The sequence below is a fragment of the Lactuca saligna genome, chromosome 6 (assembly GCF_052625555.1).
Source record: "Lactuca saligna cultivar CGN05327 chromosome 6, ASM5262555v1, whole genome shotgun sequence".
Classification (NCBI taxonomy): Eukaryota; Viridiplantae; Streptophyta; class Magnoliopsida; order Asterales; family Asteraceae; genus Lactuca; species Lactuca saligna.
In genome coordinates, this window is record NC_136422.1 from 150,406,253 (window position 1) to 150,425,564 (window position 19,312).

Genomic DNA, 19,312 nt, shown 5'->3' on the forward strand with positions numbered 1-19,312 from the left:
ATTTTAGCTTGAGCTTTTAGATGGTCGAATAGTTTGTTGAGGATCGAGAGCATTTCATCAAATTTGTTATTGGGAATATCAACATTGTTCCATGATGCTCTGAGGATTTTGATAAGAACTTGTTGTATGATCAAGTTCATTTCATCCTTCTTCTGAATCTCCTTCTCCAAACGCTAGATTTGCTTTTCATGATGGATGTATGTTTACTTGATGAGCTCATTAGATGCATTGAGCATATCATCATGAACTTTGAGCATGGTGGTTATGGTGTCAAGTTAGTGATCTACACGTGCATCATATTTCTTCTCCACTTCCTCTATCGTTCTGCCGTTGTTGGTCTAGATTTTTTGGTTGCGGACAGGTCTAGGATAATGGCATCAAGTTTGGAATCCAGTCCGGAAAGTTTGACATCAATCACTGAGTTTAGTACTGCCACAGATGTTTCCAGGGCATCAACCTTTTTCATGATGTCTGAGACATTGGTTTTAATATCCATTAAAGCAAATGGATCAATATAGTTCCTAGCATAAGATCCGGTGTCAGAATTAGAATCTTGAGGCTTAGCTTCGTTGAGTTCTGGATTCGCTTGTGGTTCGGAAGGAGTGGACTTTGTGGTAGCGTCATCTAGAGGTTTTTGAGTGGAGTCAGTTGCAGCAACAATATTACCTTGATAATGATCTTTGATGTGAATTTCCTCATCTATGGGTCCAGAAGAGGATGATGAGAATCCGAAATCAAATTTTGATGGAGATGGAGATGGTTTGGATTGAAAGAGAACAGACGGTAGCGCAAGAGTATCAGCAATAGAGGCACTGTCGTCATCAACAATCATTTATTCTAAAAGTTCTTCATTGGGATCAGAATGCATAGAATCATGATGAGTCTTGGGAGTTTCTCCAAAAGTGATGTTCAAATCGGTGACTTTGTCAGAAGGAGCAACAAATGGTAAGCTGTTTTGTATAGGCCTGTTTCATATTGAGATGAGAGTCACTTCAACTTGGGACCTTGTGAGTTCCTGATGCCTCGAATGTGCCCTGTCAACATAATATTCCAAAAGTGAATCATTAACACCTGGTCGTCCTATACCCGTACCAGGTATCAGACTAGTTGAGACATCTGAGGTTGGAGGGACTACTCCAGCCTCAGAATGCTTAGGGTCCGAATCAGGGGTTTCGTACCGTGCTTGTGTAGAAGAATGTGGGATAGAAAATGTGCTCTAAAACCATAAAGTCTGAAACTTTAAGACTTTGGTCAACCAAAAAGGGCTTCATACATGGTCTTAACCCATTAAGACCTCCTATAAAAACTAGGGGTCAAACTAGCTCAAGGGACCTCATTTTTAGTCCTTAGGACCCACCCTAGGGTCTGAAAGGAGAGCTTAACTCGAACAAAACGAAGCATGCACAATATTGGGACTCTTAGGACAAGAAGAAATCCAAAAAAGTAACCAAAATAAGATCTACACAATTCAAGGATAAAGGTAGAAGCTTTATACCTTCTAAAGCTTCCTAAAACTCTCTTTTATTGACTAGGGTTTGCAAAAAAATGCTTCGAAGACTTGGAGGCTAGAAAAGATGAGAGGAAATAGTTCATAAGATGCTTAAATACTCCATAAACCCTTAAAGTTAGGGTTTCACTTTGGCACTCGTATGCCCAGTGTACATATGTGTATGGCCAGCATACTAGGGCGCACCCTAGTACACTTAGTGTACTCACATCTATGCCCCAACGTACTACTCAAGTCCCCAAAATCACCATTTTGCCACTTGGGCCACCCTTTGCCTCTTCTTTCCAAACCAATGTCCAAAATGACATAATTCAAGGATCAAGGGATGAATTTGAAGTTACTTGAAAGATGGGATGTTAAAAAGTTCATGGATCATAGGTAAATTGAATATATAGCACATGTACAACAATAAACAAAATAGAATTTATGTTCCATCTTCATACTTAAATACAATGTTTTTTTACAAATAATAATAATACATGAATTGCCTTAACAAATAGGCATATAATACAATAACAAGTAAACTAGGTCATCTATAATCAAATCCATCTTAAATGTTTGTTTAGTAGTTTCCTGAGAATACATGTAGTTTTGAGGGTCAACACAAGGTTGGTGAGCGTTACAGGTTTTCTACTAACTGCAATAATACTTTTAAAAAGTCTAAAAAGTATTCTCTTTTTTATGAATAACAATAGTTGAAACAGTGTTTCCATTGAGTCTTTAAAATCCAAAATGTATCCTTGTATAAGTAAATCCATACTTAAAAACCGTGTTTGTAAACAATATTTGAGTATCCTTGAAAACCAAATTGTACTATTGCGTAAGTAATCCATACTTAAAAACAGTTTTGAAAGCAACCAAGACCATGGTTGTAGTGATATATATATATATATATATATATATATATATATATATATATATATATATATATATATATATATATATATATATATATATATATATATATATATATTCTAGTTATTGTTTATAGTGAGTCTTATAACTGAGCTATGTGATTGAGTGTACTCCCTTATAACGCTTCATTGGACGTCGTAGTAAAAATTATAGACACCTATCACCTACTTCGATTGATCTGTCAAGGGTTGTATGTAGCACTCGCAGGTGGGGATGTCAACCCCGTATAGATCTATACACATGTGTTCTCACATTCCGTTTATTAAATAAATAAATAGATAAAATTAATAAATGAATAGTAGCCCTAAATTCGGAATAATTTAGCTAGGCATTGGTTTTGGAGGTTAATTTATATAATTTGTGTTGGATTAGGTGTCTAAGTTCATAACTATTTATGGAATGTACTTGACCCGGTTGGCATGGTTCATTTAGGTTGAATGGCATTACAACACTTGGATAGACTAAATGAGAGAAAGGACACTTAAGAATTATTAATACATTATAAGTTCTAATATATTAATATTATTTAATTAGTATTTATCAAAGAATTAATTTGGAATTGATTAAGTGATCAAAAAGAGACTAATTAAATATATGGGGTTGATTGTGTAAATCATGTATTCTTGTATATTGGGCTAATGATCCATGGTTTGTGTAGATTGGGCTAAAACCCATAAGGTGCTCCATGGATAGTCCATGGAGGTTACAAACCCATGGATCATAAAATATGGAAAGCCATGACAATTAGGGTTTACATGGTGTAACCCTACTTGTGACACAACGATATAAAGACTCCATGTCTAGCAAAATAGGCACTACAAGCAAGTGTAAGAGGGATAGGCAAATTTTGAGTGCAAGTGTACTTCTCTTAAGGTTATTCTAAGTGTTGTGGGTGCTAGGCTCACAAGGTTCTCAAGGAATCCAAACAACAAAAAGATATGTACTTTAACTAGCTATTATGTTTAAAAGTTCCCCATGCCATGCTAGTTAGGTTAATAACCTTGGAAATCAAAATTTTCATGTATCTTAGTAAAACATAGATCCATGGTTTCTAGGGTTGCATATACACCTTAGGAGTGTTAGAATGCTCAAAACCCTTCAATTTGGACTTAGGGAGTTAAGAGTGTAATTTCTAGATCAGTTTGTAAAGAATTTTCAAGGTTGAGGGTTGTTTGTTAAAGTAAGAATTTAATTTGAAAAGGATTTCAGAAGTCATGGTATGATTGGTAATTTTCATGGACTTATTATGAAAGGATTTATGGAGGCAGGGGCTAAAGGGAAAATTTCGGATTTAAATTGAAAACAAATCTTGTAAGGAGGGTTTGATTTTGGAAATTTTGATCAAATTTTGATTAGAATACGGGACATGAACCCGACGGTCGTTTCTCCAGTCTTAAGGATCATCACCCTCAACCCTAACCCTAATTTTTCTAACAGCCGCCTCCACTTGGAGTGCTCTTCAGTCGCCACCATGTGTAGCCTCCCTGACCACTGCCGATTCGTTGATGTGAACCACCAATACAGCCATCTCCATTCCTTGCTGCACCGACTCGCCGAGCATTGCGGCTGCCATTCCTTTTTGCAAAAATCAAGTGACCTTCATCCCCTATTGTCTTCTTCTTTTGATGCCTTATATCTCCATCTACAGACGTGCCACATCCGTCACTGGTGCTACTCCGATCGCCCTTTGCCACCTCCTTTCCAGCAGACATCGACGTCGCCGCTGTAGCTACTTTCTCCGTCGCCCGTCCTCCTCCTCCATGTTTGATGTGTTGTTGCACGGTGGGTGTTTTGTCCGTGGGTGGGTACGTATTTCAATACCTTTAATGAGTGTTAGTTGGCCGAAGAATGAGAAAAACCACCATGGCTGCCACGTTATACCACCACTCTGCCACCACCAGTCCCCATATGGTTATGGTTGTGTGTGTGATTTATTGTGTTTAAGTCTGGGTTAGATGGGGTTTTGTAGAATGATTCATGTTTGGCCGGATTAAGCAAGGAAAACCCTTCACCACCACCGTGAGGTGGTGGCTTCCACCTCATGCCGACTTGTGTTGCCGCCAACCGCCGTGTTGGGTGGCAGTGTGCATTTGCATGTGATTAGATTGCTTTTAGGATGCTTGGACATGATTGGACTAGAATCATAACCACCACTGTGACGTGGTGGCTGCTGTCGTATGGTGTCATCGACCACCATTGCCCAAGGTGGCAATGGGTGGTGCTCGACCTAATGAAACCTTAATTGACCTAATGAACCCCTAATTAACCTAAAAGCCAAACTGTTTGACTAATTGGCATGTGCTTTGGGTTAGAAACCCTAATTACGGTTTAGAAAACCCTAATTTTTTAAGTTTTTAGTTTTGGATTGTCAGGACCCGCGTTCGGACCAGAGGATTGAAGTATGATTTATGCTTAATTACATTGTATGTTTGGCCTAATAGAGTGATGGACTTAATGATCTAAGTCCTCAATGGGTTAAGCAAGAACACTTAATCCTAATCCTCTTTTTATGTGAAAAACCCTAATTAGGTTTGGGTTCTTGTTGGGCCATTTCTTGTACTAAGTTGTTGTGGGCCTTCGTTGGCCAAGTAGGAATAGGTTTATGGACTAAGGAAATTGTGGGCTTTAGGCTAAGGCCCATTAGAAAGTCCTCCAAATTGGGCCATGTGACAATCGTCAATCTTGAGTCAAGTCAAATCATCAAGTCTAGCCGATCAACTCGATTAAACCTTGTGTATTAGGGTTTGTGTTATGTTCATACTGTATAACTTGCTATATTAATGGGAAAACATCACTTGAGAAAAGCCTTGTGTTAAAATTTCCTAAGCCCTAGTGCTAATCAATGAACTAAATTGATAAAAACCATGTTGCATACTCATGGGGAGTGTGTGGGATCCTTAATCATGACTTAACGGTGCTCAAGAAACTTGCATAGCGGAGCCAAACACTCACAAATAGCACACTTGAAATCTCTCTCAAATATCTCTTTGTATGAGAAATCTCTCCAAGAATGTCAAATCTCTCCTAAATCCCTCCAAGTATGCGAAATCTCTCTCAAATATCTCTTTGTATGAAAAATCTCTCCAAGAATGTCAAATCTCTCCTAAATCTCTCCAAGTATGTGAAATCTCTCTCAAATATCTCTTTGTATGAGAAATCTCTCCAAGAGTGTCAAATCTCTCCCAAATCCCTCCAAGTATGCGAAATCTCTCTCAAATATCTCTTTGTATGAGAAATCTCTCCAAGAATGTCAAATCTCTCCAAGTTGGTGAAATCTCTCCCAAATCTCTCTCAAAAGTTTCCCGTAACTTTTTGGAATCATTCGGGTCATACCGACCCTTAACCGGGTCAAAAACGGCTTAAAACGGGGCGAAAACGAGAAAAATAGGCTTTAGGAACCGAAACCGGGAAGAGAGGCCTCTTAGGACCAGAACCGAGCCTCTGGTGGCTGAGGCATGCGAGACCAAGCCTCGGTCTCTGCCTCTCTCGGTCGCTTCTGGTCGCTCGGTCTCTGCCTCTCTCGGTCGCTTCTGGTCGCTCGGTCTCTGCCTCTCTCGGTCTCTTCTGGTCGCTCGGTCTCTGCTCCGCCTCTCTGTCTCTTCCCTCCTCTCGGTCTTTGCTCCTTCTCTCCTCTCTGTCTCTTCGCGCCCCTCTGTTCTCTCCTCCCCCCTCTCGGTTCCTACCCTCTCTCTTCTCCCCTCTCGTTTTCTATCCTTCCTCCTCTTGGTTTCAGTATCAGAAGGCCGAACCTCGGCCAGATTTCGGAAATTTGTCACTTTTAGCCCATTTTTGATATTTTTAACATTTTGAGCCCGTTTTTCGTGATTTTAAAGCGGGATTTTCTCCAGAAATTATATTTTAACATAATAAACTCTAAATATTCATAATTTAAACATATTTTTATGAAAATCATTATCTAAATAATAAAGATCTAATGGGGGATTTATTTAAGGTGGAGTGTTGACTTTGCCTTAACTTATGACACAAGCAACCACCCCACACCCACTCTATGACCAGCCATACCTCCCCACCTTACTTATGTCACTTCAATGTCCCTTACACTCAAATTACACTCACTCCCACGTTTTTTTGAGCTGGAACAAACACCCACTCTCCTCATTTTCTCTCATTGCTCTCATTCCACTAAGTAACAAACACCACTTTTCTCTCAAACTCTTTCTACACAAATTTTGAGATTCAAGGCTGATTTCAAGTGTTCTTCCACTCTTAGTAAGTAAAAATTCATCCTCCCTATTATTATTTCACTTCATTCTACTCAAATCTTTGATTTCTTACACAAACTCCATAACTATAATGTTAGATTCTCGAAAATCTTCAAGGCATCTCCAAGTGTTCTTGGATTAAACACTTCCATTCTTCAACAATCATCTACTGAAATCATTTAAGGTGAGTTCATACCCCTACATTTTCATGTTTTTTCAAGTTTTCAAGTGGGGGGGGGGGGGGGGGGGAGGGGGGAATACAAGCTAAAACACTAAGAACATAACTAAATTTTTCTAACAACCTTCATCAGAAAAGTTCAACTCCATTCACGGACTGTTTTGGGCATCTTAAACATTTTTGTTTTCAAAACTGTACAATTTGCAAATGGTTCAAGTTCTTAGATTTAAAATGGCTACTTGCACATCTCCATACGATTTTTCTACAATTTATGGTGATTTTTACAAAACTGCCTATCATTTCAAACAACAATCCAGACCAGTCTATGATTTTGGACTTATTCACCCAGGTTGGAGGTCGTTAAAAATCGTGAAAAAAATTATGAGTAAACTAGACAAATTTTGTGAACTCTCAGAATTTACGGATCTAGTTTTCGACTTCGTATGATTTTTCTATGATTTTTCCAAAACAGGGCAGAATGGCTAAAGTTGGCCAACAGCATGTAAATATCATAACACTTTGTATTATGTTGAGCAAAGTGTATAATCATGAGTTCTAATTATTGAATGTGTTTCCTTGTTAGTTTGTCATCATGAACTGAAACTAAGTAATTCATAATAAATATTATTCATTCATTTAGAACGCGTATATTAAACTATAAAAAGTATAGTTTGATAAATTCATAACACTAATACATATCTATAAAAGAGTTCATACATATTACATACATTTTAGATAAACTATAATAGGTATAGTTTATGATACATCACTCAACACACTCGTACAAAAAGGGTACATTCATACAAGAAAGATTTATATTCACCCACATTTCACGTAAACTTGTTAACCTATGTTGTGAGACTCTCTCTCTCCCCGTACGTCCGAGTGCGGGATATAATTCATGGTAGTTATAATCAGAATCTCCTTGAGGGAGAACGTGATACTTGTATATAGATCTATATTGGGTTTGACACCCCACACCTTGCTGCTAGCTACAGTGGGACCTGCAGGTCTACGGGTGACAAATGTCATTTCATTTTCACGACGCCTGAGAAACGTTGTGGCAGGTTCACATAGTCACAGTATGATTATAGCGACTCACCTAGGGAGATAACAATTCATAAAGTTTACGGGATTTCATAAAACCGAAGTAGGTTTTAGGTTGATTTAAAAATTTACTTTCCATATCATTTCAAACTCACGACATTTCTACTAAGTAAGGATGATTTCTTATACATTTTGGTCTTTGGTTATAAGGCTACATTATACGGATTTTAAGGAAAATATCGGATTTTTCTGAAACAAACGCGACATTTATATGTGAAAGCTTCTACTAAGTTTTATAATAAAATCTTATGAACTCACCAACCTTTGTGTTGACACTTTTCAAACAACTTGTATTCTCAGGAAAACACTAACCAGGTAATCAAGTGCTTTTGAGGATGGGACGTTAAGGCGTCAAACTTTTCATATTTTGTCAACATATTGTAATTGATTTCGAATCATGTCATTTATACAAGTGATGTAACTTTTTCAATTATATATATGTTGGTTGTGTTTGCTTAAATTACTATTGAAATTGTGGTTATGATACAATACATGAAGTCCTCCACCCCTGGATGTTTCCGCCATCCTTGGTTTGGGGGTGTGACAGGCCACAAGTGGGCCATATGTGGGCCTTGATGATTATGAGATATTTGACCGCCGGAATACCAAATGTTTGGACTAGAATAAATGGTCGGGCCTTAAAGTAAGTCCATGTGCGGGGTTTGGGACCAATTTGGAAAATTATGCCATATGTTGGGCTTTGGTCAATTGTTTGACTTTTAGACCTTTGGAGTGTGAGCTTGGGCCTTGGGGTTGAATCAAGCTAGGTTAGGGGTAAAGTAGTCTTTTTACACCAAACATGGACTTATGGTTATGAATTGGAACCCAGTTTTTAATTGGGTGTTATTTTGATGTTGACAGTTTGGAAATCTATCATCCAGCAGCTTGAGTTTTGTCTGCATGACTTCATCAGTGTGAGGTGAGTTGCATCCTGTAGAAGTAGGTCAAAGGAACCAATGTCGGCTCACTATTAGCTGATTATATTAGAGATGATTGTCTTTATGATAATTGTTTGGTATGCCACTATTTGTTATGCTTTATGTGATAGTATGTTATGATATTATGTGATACTGTTAGGAGGGGTGGATTAGACCTCGTAACTAGTTGAGATAAACCGGAGGGTATGTCGGGCACCCAGATATGCCTGACAATATGTTATGCTATGTTATTATGTGGTAGTGTTTGGGGGTGAAATAGTCCTCGTAGTCGGTTGAATTAAACTGGAGGGTAGGTCCGACACTCAGATATGTCTGGCAGGGTTGGTCGAGCACCCAGATATGCGTGACAGGGTAGGTCTGGCACCCAAATATGTTTGACAGGGGTAGGTCGGGCACCCATATATTCCTAACATAAGTAGGTTGAGCACCCATATATGCTCAGTAGGGTAGGTCGGGCATCCAAATATGTCTGGCAGTATGTTTATTGTGTGGTATGTAGTATGCTGGAGGAACTCACTAAGCTTCGTGCTTACAGTTTTCAGTTTTGGTTTCATGTACTTTTTCTTAGAAAGGAAAGGAGTTGGCTTGATCACAACACATCACACTATGATTTTCCACATTAAGAGATCCTTATGGATTGCACCGTGATATTGTTTTACTATGACATGTTATAGTTTTGATTTTTGACATTTGGGTTTGAGTATGATTTGAATGACACTGATGATGTTTACAGACTACTGTTTTCAAAACTTACCTAATTAAAAGTGAAATTTTTGGCTTTAAATTTTGGGATGTTACAAGTTGGTGGCAGAGCCTTGGTTTGAGGGATTCAGACACACTCTCGGGTGTGTCTGGACTTAAATCTTGTGTCTGAAGGAATGTTTACAAGAAAAATAACATTTTTCTAAAATTAAAATTAAGGGTTTTAATAAAGAAGAAAGAGTGTGATGTGTGCAATCGGCCGAGGTCGAGTAGGTTGTCCCTAAAATAGTCATACATGGTATGTTATGTTATGATATGAATTGAGAATATGTGAACTGCATGCTAGATTAGGTCTAGGGATTTAGGAAGGATGCCTTATATGCCTACTGTATATGCTTGTAGACCTGCATGCTAGTACTGATCGGTCAGTTATAGGATGGCCTGTTTAAGTTTTGCCTGATTGTTTGAGCTCTTGGAATTACCTGTCAGTATGGTTTAGATAGTTGAATAGAATGGTTTGGTTAGAGTATGTTGGTTAGTTTTTCTGTTGTCCAAATGGCTCTTGCTTTGTTCTTTGTGGTACTCTCTCCAATGTGAGTTACTTACTAAGTGAATATGCTAGGTTACATGTGGAATAGGATGGATAATCTCAGAGTGACAAACTTGACCCTATTACGCAACGTCTCATTTGGGTTCAACTGTTCTAGGATTGAGTCTTTTACTCGAAGGATTATTTGATCTCTGTTGCATGTGGCTATATTTATAAGGTTGCTAGCTGATATTAATGAGAGATATTTCAACAACTGAGGGTTGGGTGGGTTCGGGAACCTAGGAAAGCCTAAATGCCTTAATGGAATTGGTTGTGCTGTTAGCAAGCATACATGGTATCCAATGTCACATAAAAGTCATATAATTTTTTATAATGTAGTATTTGTTATGTGAACAAGTTATTTCACGATAAAATAATCATAACACGTATACGAAAAGTTTACACTAGTTTATTTATAATAATATTCTAAATTGTTAAATAATAGTATTTTTATAAACTTAGTTTATTGTATTTTCACATAAAAAGAAAATTGATTTGTATAAACAAGATATTTAGGCATATGTATTCCCCTTGGAAATAAAAGGGGTCATAAGCACTCACCCTTAAAGCGTGAGTTCGAAATAAAAGGGGTCATAAGCACTCACCCTTAAAGCGTGAGTTCGATTTGTACAGAATTAGTTTCATTTTCATGAAGATTTGTGTGAGAACCCATATCTTGATGTCTTTTTGAGCTAAAACAAACCCCCGAGACTTTCTATAATATTTTTAACCGCAAGGGGTTATTTTGTAACAAATAAAATAATAGGATTATTGTGTTTAATTTTTTTTAGAAACTATAGGAACTGTTTGGTAATGGATTAAATCACAACGAGACTATTTTAGATCAAGTATTTCAATTGAGGGGTTTATTTGGCTAGATAATTCAAATAAGGGCTGTTATTATTAAATATTTGCAAACAGACTGATTTTAAATTAAAACTGAAAATGGAGGGGCTAGATGTGTTTAATGGCTCACACTTAGGAGGATTAGGGCTTTTTGCCCTCGTCACTTGGACTGGTCGGGAAAAAAAGAGACAAATATAATATTACGAACGAAACAAGACAAATGGAACACACGGATTCAACAGAAATCGGGAGAAAATTATTTGGGGTTTCGATGCACCTCTGATCTGGAAGAATCACGAAGAAAACATGAATGATATCTTGCAAGGGGCGAGGTTTTCGATCGAGAGAGGGAGGAGTACGCACGGAAGCAACAGTAAGGTCGAAGGGGGAAGGCATCTCCGGTAGTGAGGTGTGAAAGGGAGGTACAAGGGTTCTGCGTGGTTAAAAGTGTTACGAGGGGTAGGAGGCCAGTAAGGGTTTCGTCGCTCGGCTTCGCAAATCGATGTGGTCTCCTGGGTTCCACGGGCCGAAGGGAAGAAGGGGATGGGGTAAGGCAGCAGAGTCGTCGCGGTAGGAAAGAGGTCGAGGGATCAGAGGGGGTTGTCGCCTCCCGTGTTTGCTTCGGGGAAACGCACACTTCGGTGGGTTTTGCTCTCGGTGGTAGAAAGGTACGTAGACGGGGGCTGCTCCGGCAGCTCACCTGATCTTCTTCTTTCTATTTCTTTTATTTTCTTTCTTTACTTCTTTATTATTTTTTTTATAGAAATCATTGGAAATTGGATGTTTGGGTGTTGATGTTTGATAGGAATCGATCGGGGAAATGGGTGTTTGAGTTTACTGTTTGACAGGGGAAAAGGAAACATCGAAAATCAAAAGGAAAGTGTTTGGTTTGCTTCATTTGACAGGGAAGGAGGAGCACAATCGGGGTTGTGAAATCGATGGGAAAGAAGAAGCGAAACAAAGGGTGTTGCTGCCCTTTATGGCTAGCTGAAATACGTATGAACAACACCTCCAAATGGTTTTCTTGGCTTTGAGTGTAGGATTGTCCAATTTAATTATGTGGTATTCCTTTTGTGTGTGGTGATGTAGAAACATGATTTTCTATACAATTAGATTTCGTTGGGACTTAGTTGTACCATTGAAATATTTTCTTAAATTTTATTTATTTCTTATGTATTTAAGTGTGTAGTTGTATAATATAACAGGCATATTTTTGAAAACAATTATATTTACATATAATGCATTTGTATACATATTATTGGTTGGTTATATATGTATATGATATATGTAAGGGAAATCGAGTACTACAAGTAAATGTTTTAGGGTGACTAAGGTGCTTCGGACACGCTGTAACAACGTAAATTTCCAAAAAAAAATTCGCATTTTTAAAAACATAATTCATTTATTATTCATAAAAACATCATTGTTTGATAACTTAATTCATAACATATATCAATCCCAAGATCTCATAGCATAAAATCCCGTGTGGGTACTGATCAAGCCGGCATCTTCCCGCGATCCTTACTAGTACCTGAAACACATAATATAAAACATTGTAAGCACAAAGCTTAGTGAGTTCCCCAAAATACCACATATAACACATATTAGCCACTCGAGGCTATTACTCTATGGGTCCGTGCACCCAACTCTGTGAACCCTCAGGTTCTAACTCTGCAACATGCATAACATAAATCACATAGAATTATGCAGTGCAACACATAACACATATATAGCATACAAACACTATCTCACATAACTCTATTTACCTACTCAAGGTAAAGTATAATGAGAAGACACACCTCGGATATCTCAGTAAATCTCTAACTCGGTAACTCTGGTCTAGCCTCTGCCTAATCACATGAAATAAATACTCTAATTAATACAACCCTCAGGGCTAGGCTAATCTCTTCCTCTCAATATATCCACTAGGAAGGGTAAAAGACTATCCTACCCTTCCGATGGCTCTAAGGTCCAAACATTGACTAACCCTAAAAGTCAACGAAGTCAACGGTCAACCTTGATCAAACTCGCCGAGTGCGCAATTGTGACTCGGCGAGTCCACACATGCTCTTCACTCTCCTAGTCCTCATTCGTCTCACTGATTCAACCTCAATTCTGCAAATCATCATTGATCACAATCTGTGAAATGTCCCGACCCAACTCGCCGAGTCCAGCTCCTGACTCAGCGAGTACCATCGTGCACTCTGTCCTCTAGATTCCCTCTGACTCACCGAGTCGCTTCCCCAACTCAGTGAGTTACCAACTATGTGATTATCGGGAAAACCCTCGTCCTACTCGCCGAGTCGGCTATTGGACTTGGCGATTTCATACCATGCTCAAGCTGAACTGACCTCTTGAGGTCAGATCCGCTCCTCTAAACCATAGATCCAACTTCCCAAAGCATTATAATCACGTAAAGCTAGCATCTCGGTGCACATGCAAAGGCTCAAAGGCCTTATTTGAGGATATGGCCTCTAAAATGACATCCTATGTTCATAAACTCCATTAATACCCATAAAGCTGAAGGGAAAAAGGGTCTCTATCCCTCTTTGGGTCCAGATCTACATCACCAACATGAGAAGGGACCAATTACTCCATATAACCATCCTCTAATGGGGCTAAAAAGCCCTAACTCTAAGAATTACACCATAAACTGAAGAAGGGTCGAATGAATACCTCAAAATGGAGTCTCTGAGCCCTGGAATCACTGGATTAGCACCCTCTTCAGCCTCCTCTTGTCTTGGTCCTCTTCTATTTGCAAAAACACCAACAAAGGATCAAGAAATGACTCCTTTCCTCTCATAAACGCTCTAGCTCACTTAGGGTTTCTCTCTGGGGTCTGGTAGCCACAAATGACGGCCATAAGGCCCTTTAAATAGGACTCAAACCCGAGGAATTAGGGTTTCATTAAACAGCGTGGACTCGCCGAGACCATGGGGCGACTCGCCGAGTCCAGCCATCCACCCGGATAATGATTCGCATCTCTACTCGGCGAGTCTACGCATCAACTCGCCGAGTCTTTCCACAAAACATGAAATTCAAATGAATAAATATAATACCTGAAATTCCGAATGTTACAATTCTCCCCCACTTGAATCAGACTTTGCCCTCAAAGTCTCATCCCTGAAATAACTACGGATGATGCTCACGCATCTCCCGCTCTGGCTCCCAATTCAACTCGGATCCTCTCCGATGTTGCCATTGAACCTGCACCAGAGGCACCTCCTTGTTCCTCAGAACCTTGATCTTCCGATCCATAATCGCAACTGGTCTTCCACGTAGTTCAGGCTCGCATCCACCTAAATGTCCTCTACGGCACTACCGCCGACTCGTCGGCTATACACTTCCTCAGCTGAGACACGTGGAAGGTATTATGAATCCGCTCCAACTCTGCAGGTAGCTCCAAGCAATATGCTACTCTGCCCACCCTCGCAATCACTCTAAATGGCCCAATATACCGGGGCCCTAGCTTGCCCCTCTTCCTGAATTGAATCACTCCTTTCCAAGGATATATCTTCAGGAGAACATAATCACCGACTTGGAACTCTAGCTCGGATCGTCGCCTATCCGCATAACTCTTCTGGCGAATCTGAGCGGTCAACAACCTCTGCCTGACCTATTGTATCTGCTCTTTCGTCTGAAGCATGATCTCCATGCTACCCATCACTCATTGCCCTACCTCTCCCCAACAAATGGGAGTTCGACACCTCCTTCCATACAACAGCTCAAAGGGTGGCATACCAATGCTTGAATGATGGCTGTTATTGTAGGAGAACCCCGCTAAGGGTAAATACGTGTCCCAACTTCCGTCAAAATCCAACACACATGCTCGGAGCATGTCCTCGAGCGTCTGATTTGTCCGCTCGCTCTGACCGTCAGTTTGTGGGTGGTATGCGGTACTAAAATGCAGCCTTGTACCCAACTCCTCATGGAATTTCTTCCAAAATATGGAAGTGAAACGCACATGTCGATCTGATACAATCGAGATCGGCACCCCATACCGCAATACCACCTCTCTCACATATATCTCTGCTAACTTCTCCGCAGAAGAACTCTCACTAATGGCGAGAAAGTGAGCTCTCTTTGTTAAGCGGTCTACTATCACCCAAATTGCATCGACACCCCTCGCCGTTCTCAGTAATTTGGTGATAAAATCCATGGATAACTGTTCCCATTTCCACTCTGGGACTTCCAGTGAGTGCAACTTACCATGCGGTCTCTGATATTCGGCCTTAACCCTACGACAGGTTACGCACCTCTCAACGAACCACGCTACATCTCTCTTCATACAGGGCCACCAATACTCCCTTTTAAGATCCAGAAACATCTTAGTGGCCACGGGATGGATCGAGAATCTCGATCTATGCGCCTCCTCCATCAAGATGGTACGCGTTCCTCCAACAAACGGTACCCAAATCCGACCCTGGAAGGTCATAAGCCCTCTTCTATTGGTCACGAACTCTGAAACATGTTCGATAACTCGTTCTCTCTTGTGGTTCCGCGGTCTCACTGCCTCAGCCTGAGCCCCTCTAATTGTGTCCAACACTGGAGTCATCACTGTCAATCTTATATAAATATCCCGAATCAGAGCGCTCTCTGCTCTATGACTCAGGGCGTCGGCTACCACATTGGCCTTGCCCGGGTGGTACAGGATCTCGCAATCATAATCCTTTACCACATCCAACCATCTCCTCTGACTCATGTTCAGGTTTGGCTAATCCATCAAATACTTCAAACTCTTGTGGTCCGTGTATATCGTACACCGAACCCCATACAGATAATGGCACCAAATCTTGAGGGTGAACACCACAACCCCCAACTCTAGATCGTGGGTGGGATACCTTGCCTCATGGGGCTTCAGTTGCCTCGATGCGTACGCGATCACATGCCCTCTCTGCATCAACATCGTGCCCAACCCAATTATCGATGCATCTGAATACACCACAAAGTCCTCCATCCCCTCTGGAAGAGTCAACACCGGGGCTTCGCACAGTCTCTGGCGAAGAGTCTCAAATGAGGCCTGCTACTCTGGGCCCCAACTGAACACCACACCCTTCCGAGTCAACCTGGTGAGAGGAACAACAATCTTGGAGAAATCCCTGATGAACCTCCGATAATAGCCGGCTAACCCTAGAAAACTCCTAATCTCAGAAGGAGATTTCGGCACCTCCCAACTCATCACCGCCTCGATCATGGTCGGATCGACCAAAATCCCCTTTTGGTTAAGAGGCGAGCAAGAAACTACACCTCTCATAACCAAAAATCACACTTGGAGAATTTGTCATAAAGCCTCTCCGATCTCAGCATGCTGAGGATCTCTTGCAAATGCTCCTCATGCTGCTCCTTGGACTTCGAATACACCAAAATGTCATCAATGAAAACAATCATTGATCGATCCAGCATCAGTCTGCATACCCTGTTCATGAGATCCATGAACGCTGCAGGCGCATTGGTGAGCCCGAATGACATTACCACGAACTCGTAATGCCCATAACGAGTCCTGAATGCGGTCTTCTGGATATCCTCCTCGCGCACCCTCATATGATGATATCCAGATCTCAGATCAATCTTGGAAAACCAAGATACTCCCTGTAGCTGATCGAACAAATCATCGATCCTCGGCCAAGGATAACGGTTCTTGACCGTTAACTTATTAAGCTCTCGATAATCTATGCACATTCGGTGTGAACCATACTTTTTCTTCACAAAAAGGATCGACACTCCCCCCGGCGAGCTGCTCGGCCATATAAACCCTTCCCCATCAGCTCCTGAAGCTGAGAGGATAACTCCTGCATCTCTGGAGGTGCAATTTGATAGGGCGCCTTGGCGATAGGTGCTGCCCACGGAATCAAATCAATGCGAAACTCAACCTGCCTCTCGGGAGGCGCACCCGGTAACTCTTAGGGAAAAACATTTGGGAATTCACGCACTATCGGGACCTCCTCAACCGTACTCGGTCTCTCTGCACCAACTCTCGTATCCATCACATATGCTATAAAACCACTACAACCTTGCTGTAGACTCTGCCTCGCTCTAGCAGCCGAACAAAATGTTGAATCGGGATGGGTACCCTCGACGTACACCGTAAGAACTCCCCACTTGGGTCTCGTATAGTCACCAGATTCTGCTCGCAGTTGATAACTGCTCCAAATCTGCTCAACCAATCCATGCCTACGATAACACAGACGTCCCCCATCACAATCAGTACCAAATCAATAGGAAACTCTTCACCGAAAATCTCGAGTACACATACTCGAATCACCTCCGTGGCATACACTGCTCTCTCGTCGGCGATGGAGACTCTTAGAGGTCGACTCAATGCCTCTCGACTAATAATGATGTGCTGACTAAAAGCCAACGATATAAAAGATCAACTCGCACCTGAGTCAAATAACACCAAAGCAGGTACAGAACTCACAAGAAAAGTACCTACGCATATCATAATATAAGCATTAAAATAATACATGAAAGAATACATACCAGCCACGACATCAGGCGTTGCGCGGGCCTCCTGCGCAGTCAACTGGAAGGCTCTCCCCCGAGCCTTTGGTGTCTCGGTCTTCACCGGCCAACTATCAGAAGCTCTAACAGCAGCAGGGGCAAACCCCTGAGAAGCTCCCTGTGCTGACCCTCGCAGCAGCGGACACTTGGCCTTCCTGTGTCCTGTCTGGTTGCAGTGAAAACACACTGCAAACCCCTTGGGGCAATCCTTGGCCATATGCCCCTTCTTGCCACACTTGTAGCAAGATCCCGCTCTACAAACTCCATCACGAGCCTTGTCGCACTTTCCACAAGTGCGGCCCTTCTGGCTCCCTGCTCTCAGCGGGATTGGCCCGCTTGGCTGTCGGCTGGGACTGTGCCGGTCGCCGATCCCTCCCATGAGACTCCGCCTCCTCCCTATCCTGAGTCTCTAGCTCAATCTCCCTCTTCCAGGCATTCGCCTGAAGCTCGGAAAATATCCGGTACGAGGAGTTCGCCACGAACTCCCAAATGTCTCTCCTCAAAATACTCAAATAACGGCTCATACGTGCCTGCTCAGTAGACACGTGCTCAGGGCAGAACATCGCCCTCTCATGAAACATCCTGGTAATAACCGTAACAGACTCCGTACCCTGCTTGAGGGTCAAAAACTCTTGTGCCAACCGATCTCGTTGCACCGAGGGAACGTACTCATCACGAAACATGGTGGTGAACCTCTCCCAGGTCACCGCAACAAACTCTGCTGGAGAATAGTGTGCTGTAGCGAACTTCCACTAGTCCTTCTCCCCCAGGGGAAGCTGGTTCAGTGCAAATCAAACCCTCAAGTGCTCCGGGCACGAGCATGTATAGAAATACCCCTCAATCTCAGATACCCATCTCATCGCTGCAATCAGATCCTGCATCCCATCAAACTCTGGTGGCTTCGTGTTGCTGAACTCCCTGAACAACAACGAGTCACCCCCCTGCGCCCTAGTAGCAGTGACGGCTGCAATGGCAGCTGCAACAACAGCCTCAGAAAGATCAGCATAACGCTTGTCAAAAGTCTCAATTAAAGTGGTCTTAATAGACCCGAACATCTCTGGTATCTCTGCCCTGATGGCTGCAACCACCTCCTCGTGGATGATCTGACGGATCTCCTCATCACTAGTCTCGCTGCTCTCTGGCATATGATGTGTCCTCACCATGATCTACCTCTGAAATACAACATACGATATATTAGAAACTCACTCGAGCATACTCGCACTCGATAACTCATCCCTCCTTGATCCGTGCCATCCCGAAGATTCTTACTTGAACTGTACACCGCCCCGGTGTTTTCAGTAGTACGGGCCCAATACTACTGTCCGCACCGTATCAGTATACACCCCAATTCCTCCTCCTAGGATCCCAAGTCCCAAGTACTCTATTATGCATAATCCACTCTCTAACAGATCTCTCATAAGCTCCTCAGTGCTATCTACTCACTCTCAAGCATCTCATAGCAGCTCACCTCCCCCTAGGCAAAGGCATCACAAATCAAGCCACTCTAGTCCTAATAGGAATACCTAGCCCACTCTAGCATGCAAATACTGTTGGATTAGTGTCTAAGTCCATAAATATTTTGGTATGTACTTGACCCGATGGTGCATGGTCCTCTTGGGTTGCCTTCACCAAAGCAACTTGATAGGATGAATTATGGAGAGAAAGGATTAATTATGATTTATTAATATATTACGAGAATAATATATTAAAGGAGAAATCGTATTGTTTAATTAATATTAGTCAGGAATTAATAAGAATTAAGCTTGTGGCTAAAAGACATTAATTAAACTTAAGGGACTAGAACTG

At 41.4% G+C, this 19,312-nt stretch overlaps 1 protein-coding gene across 1 annotated transcript in view; it reads right to left on the minus strand.

Annotated features, from left to right (window-relative positions):
* Positions 1–832: 832 nt before the first annotated feature.
* The window catches only part of LOC145003011 (uncharacterized), a 30,184-nt gene continuing 11,704 nt past the window's right edge, over positions 833–19,312 (minus strand). The window contains exon 4 of the mRNA XM_078962178.1: positions 833–965. Within this exon, the coding sequence (XP_078818304.1) occupies positions 833–965 (133 nt within the window). The remainder of the gene's footprint in view (positions 966–19,312) is intronic.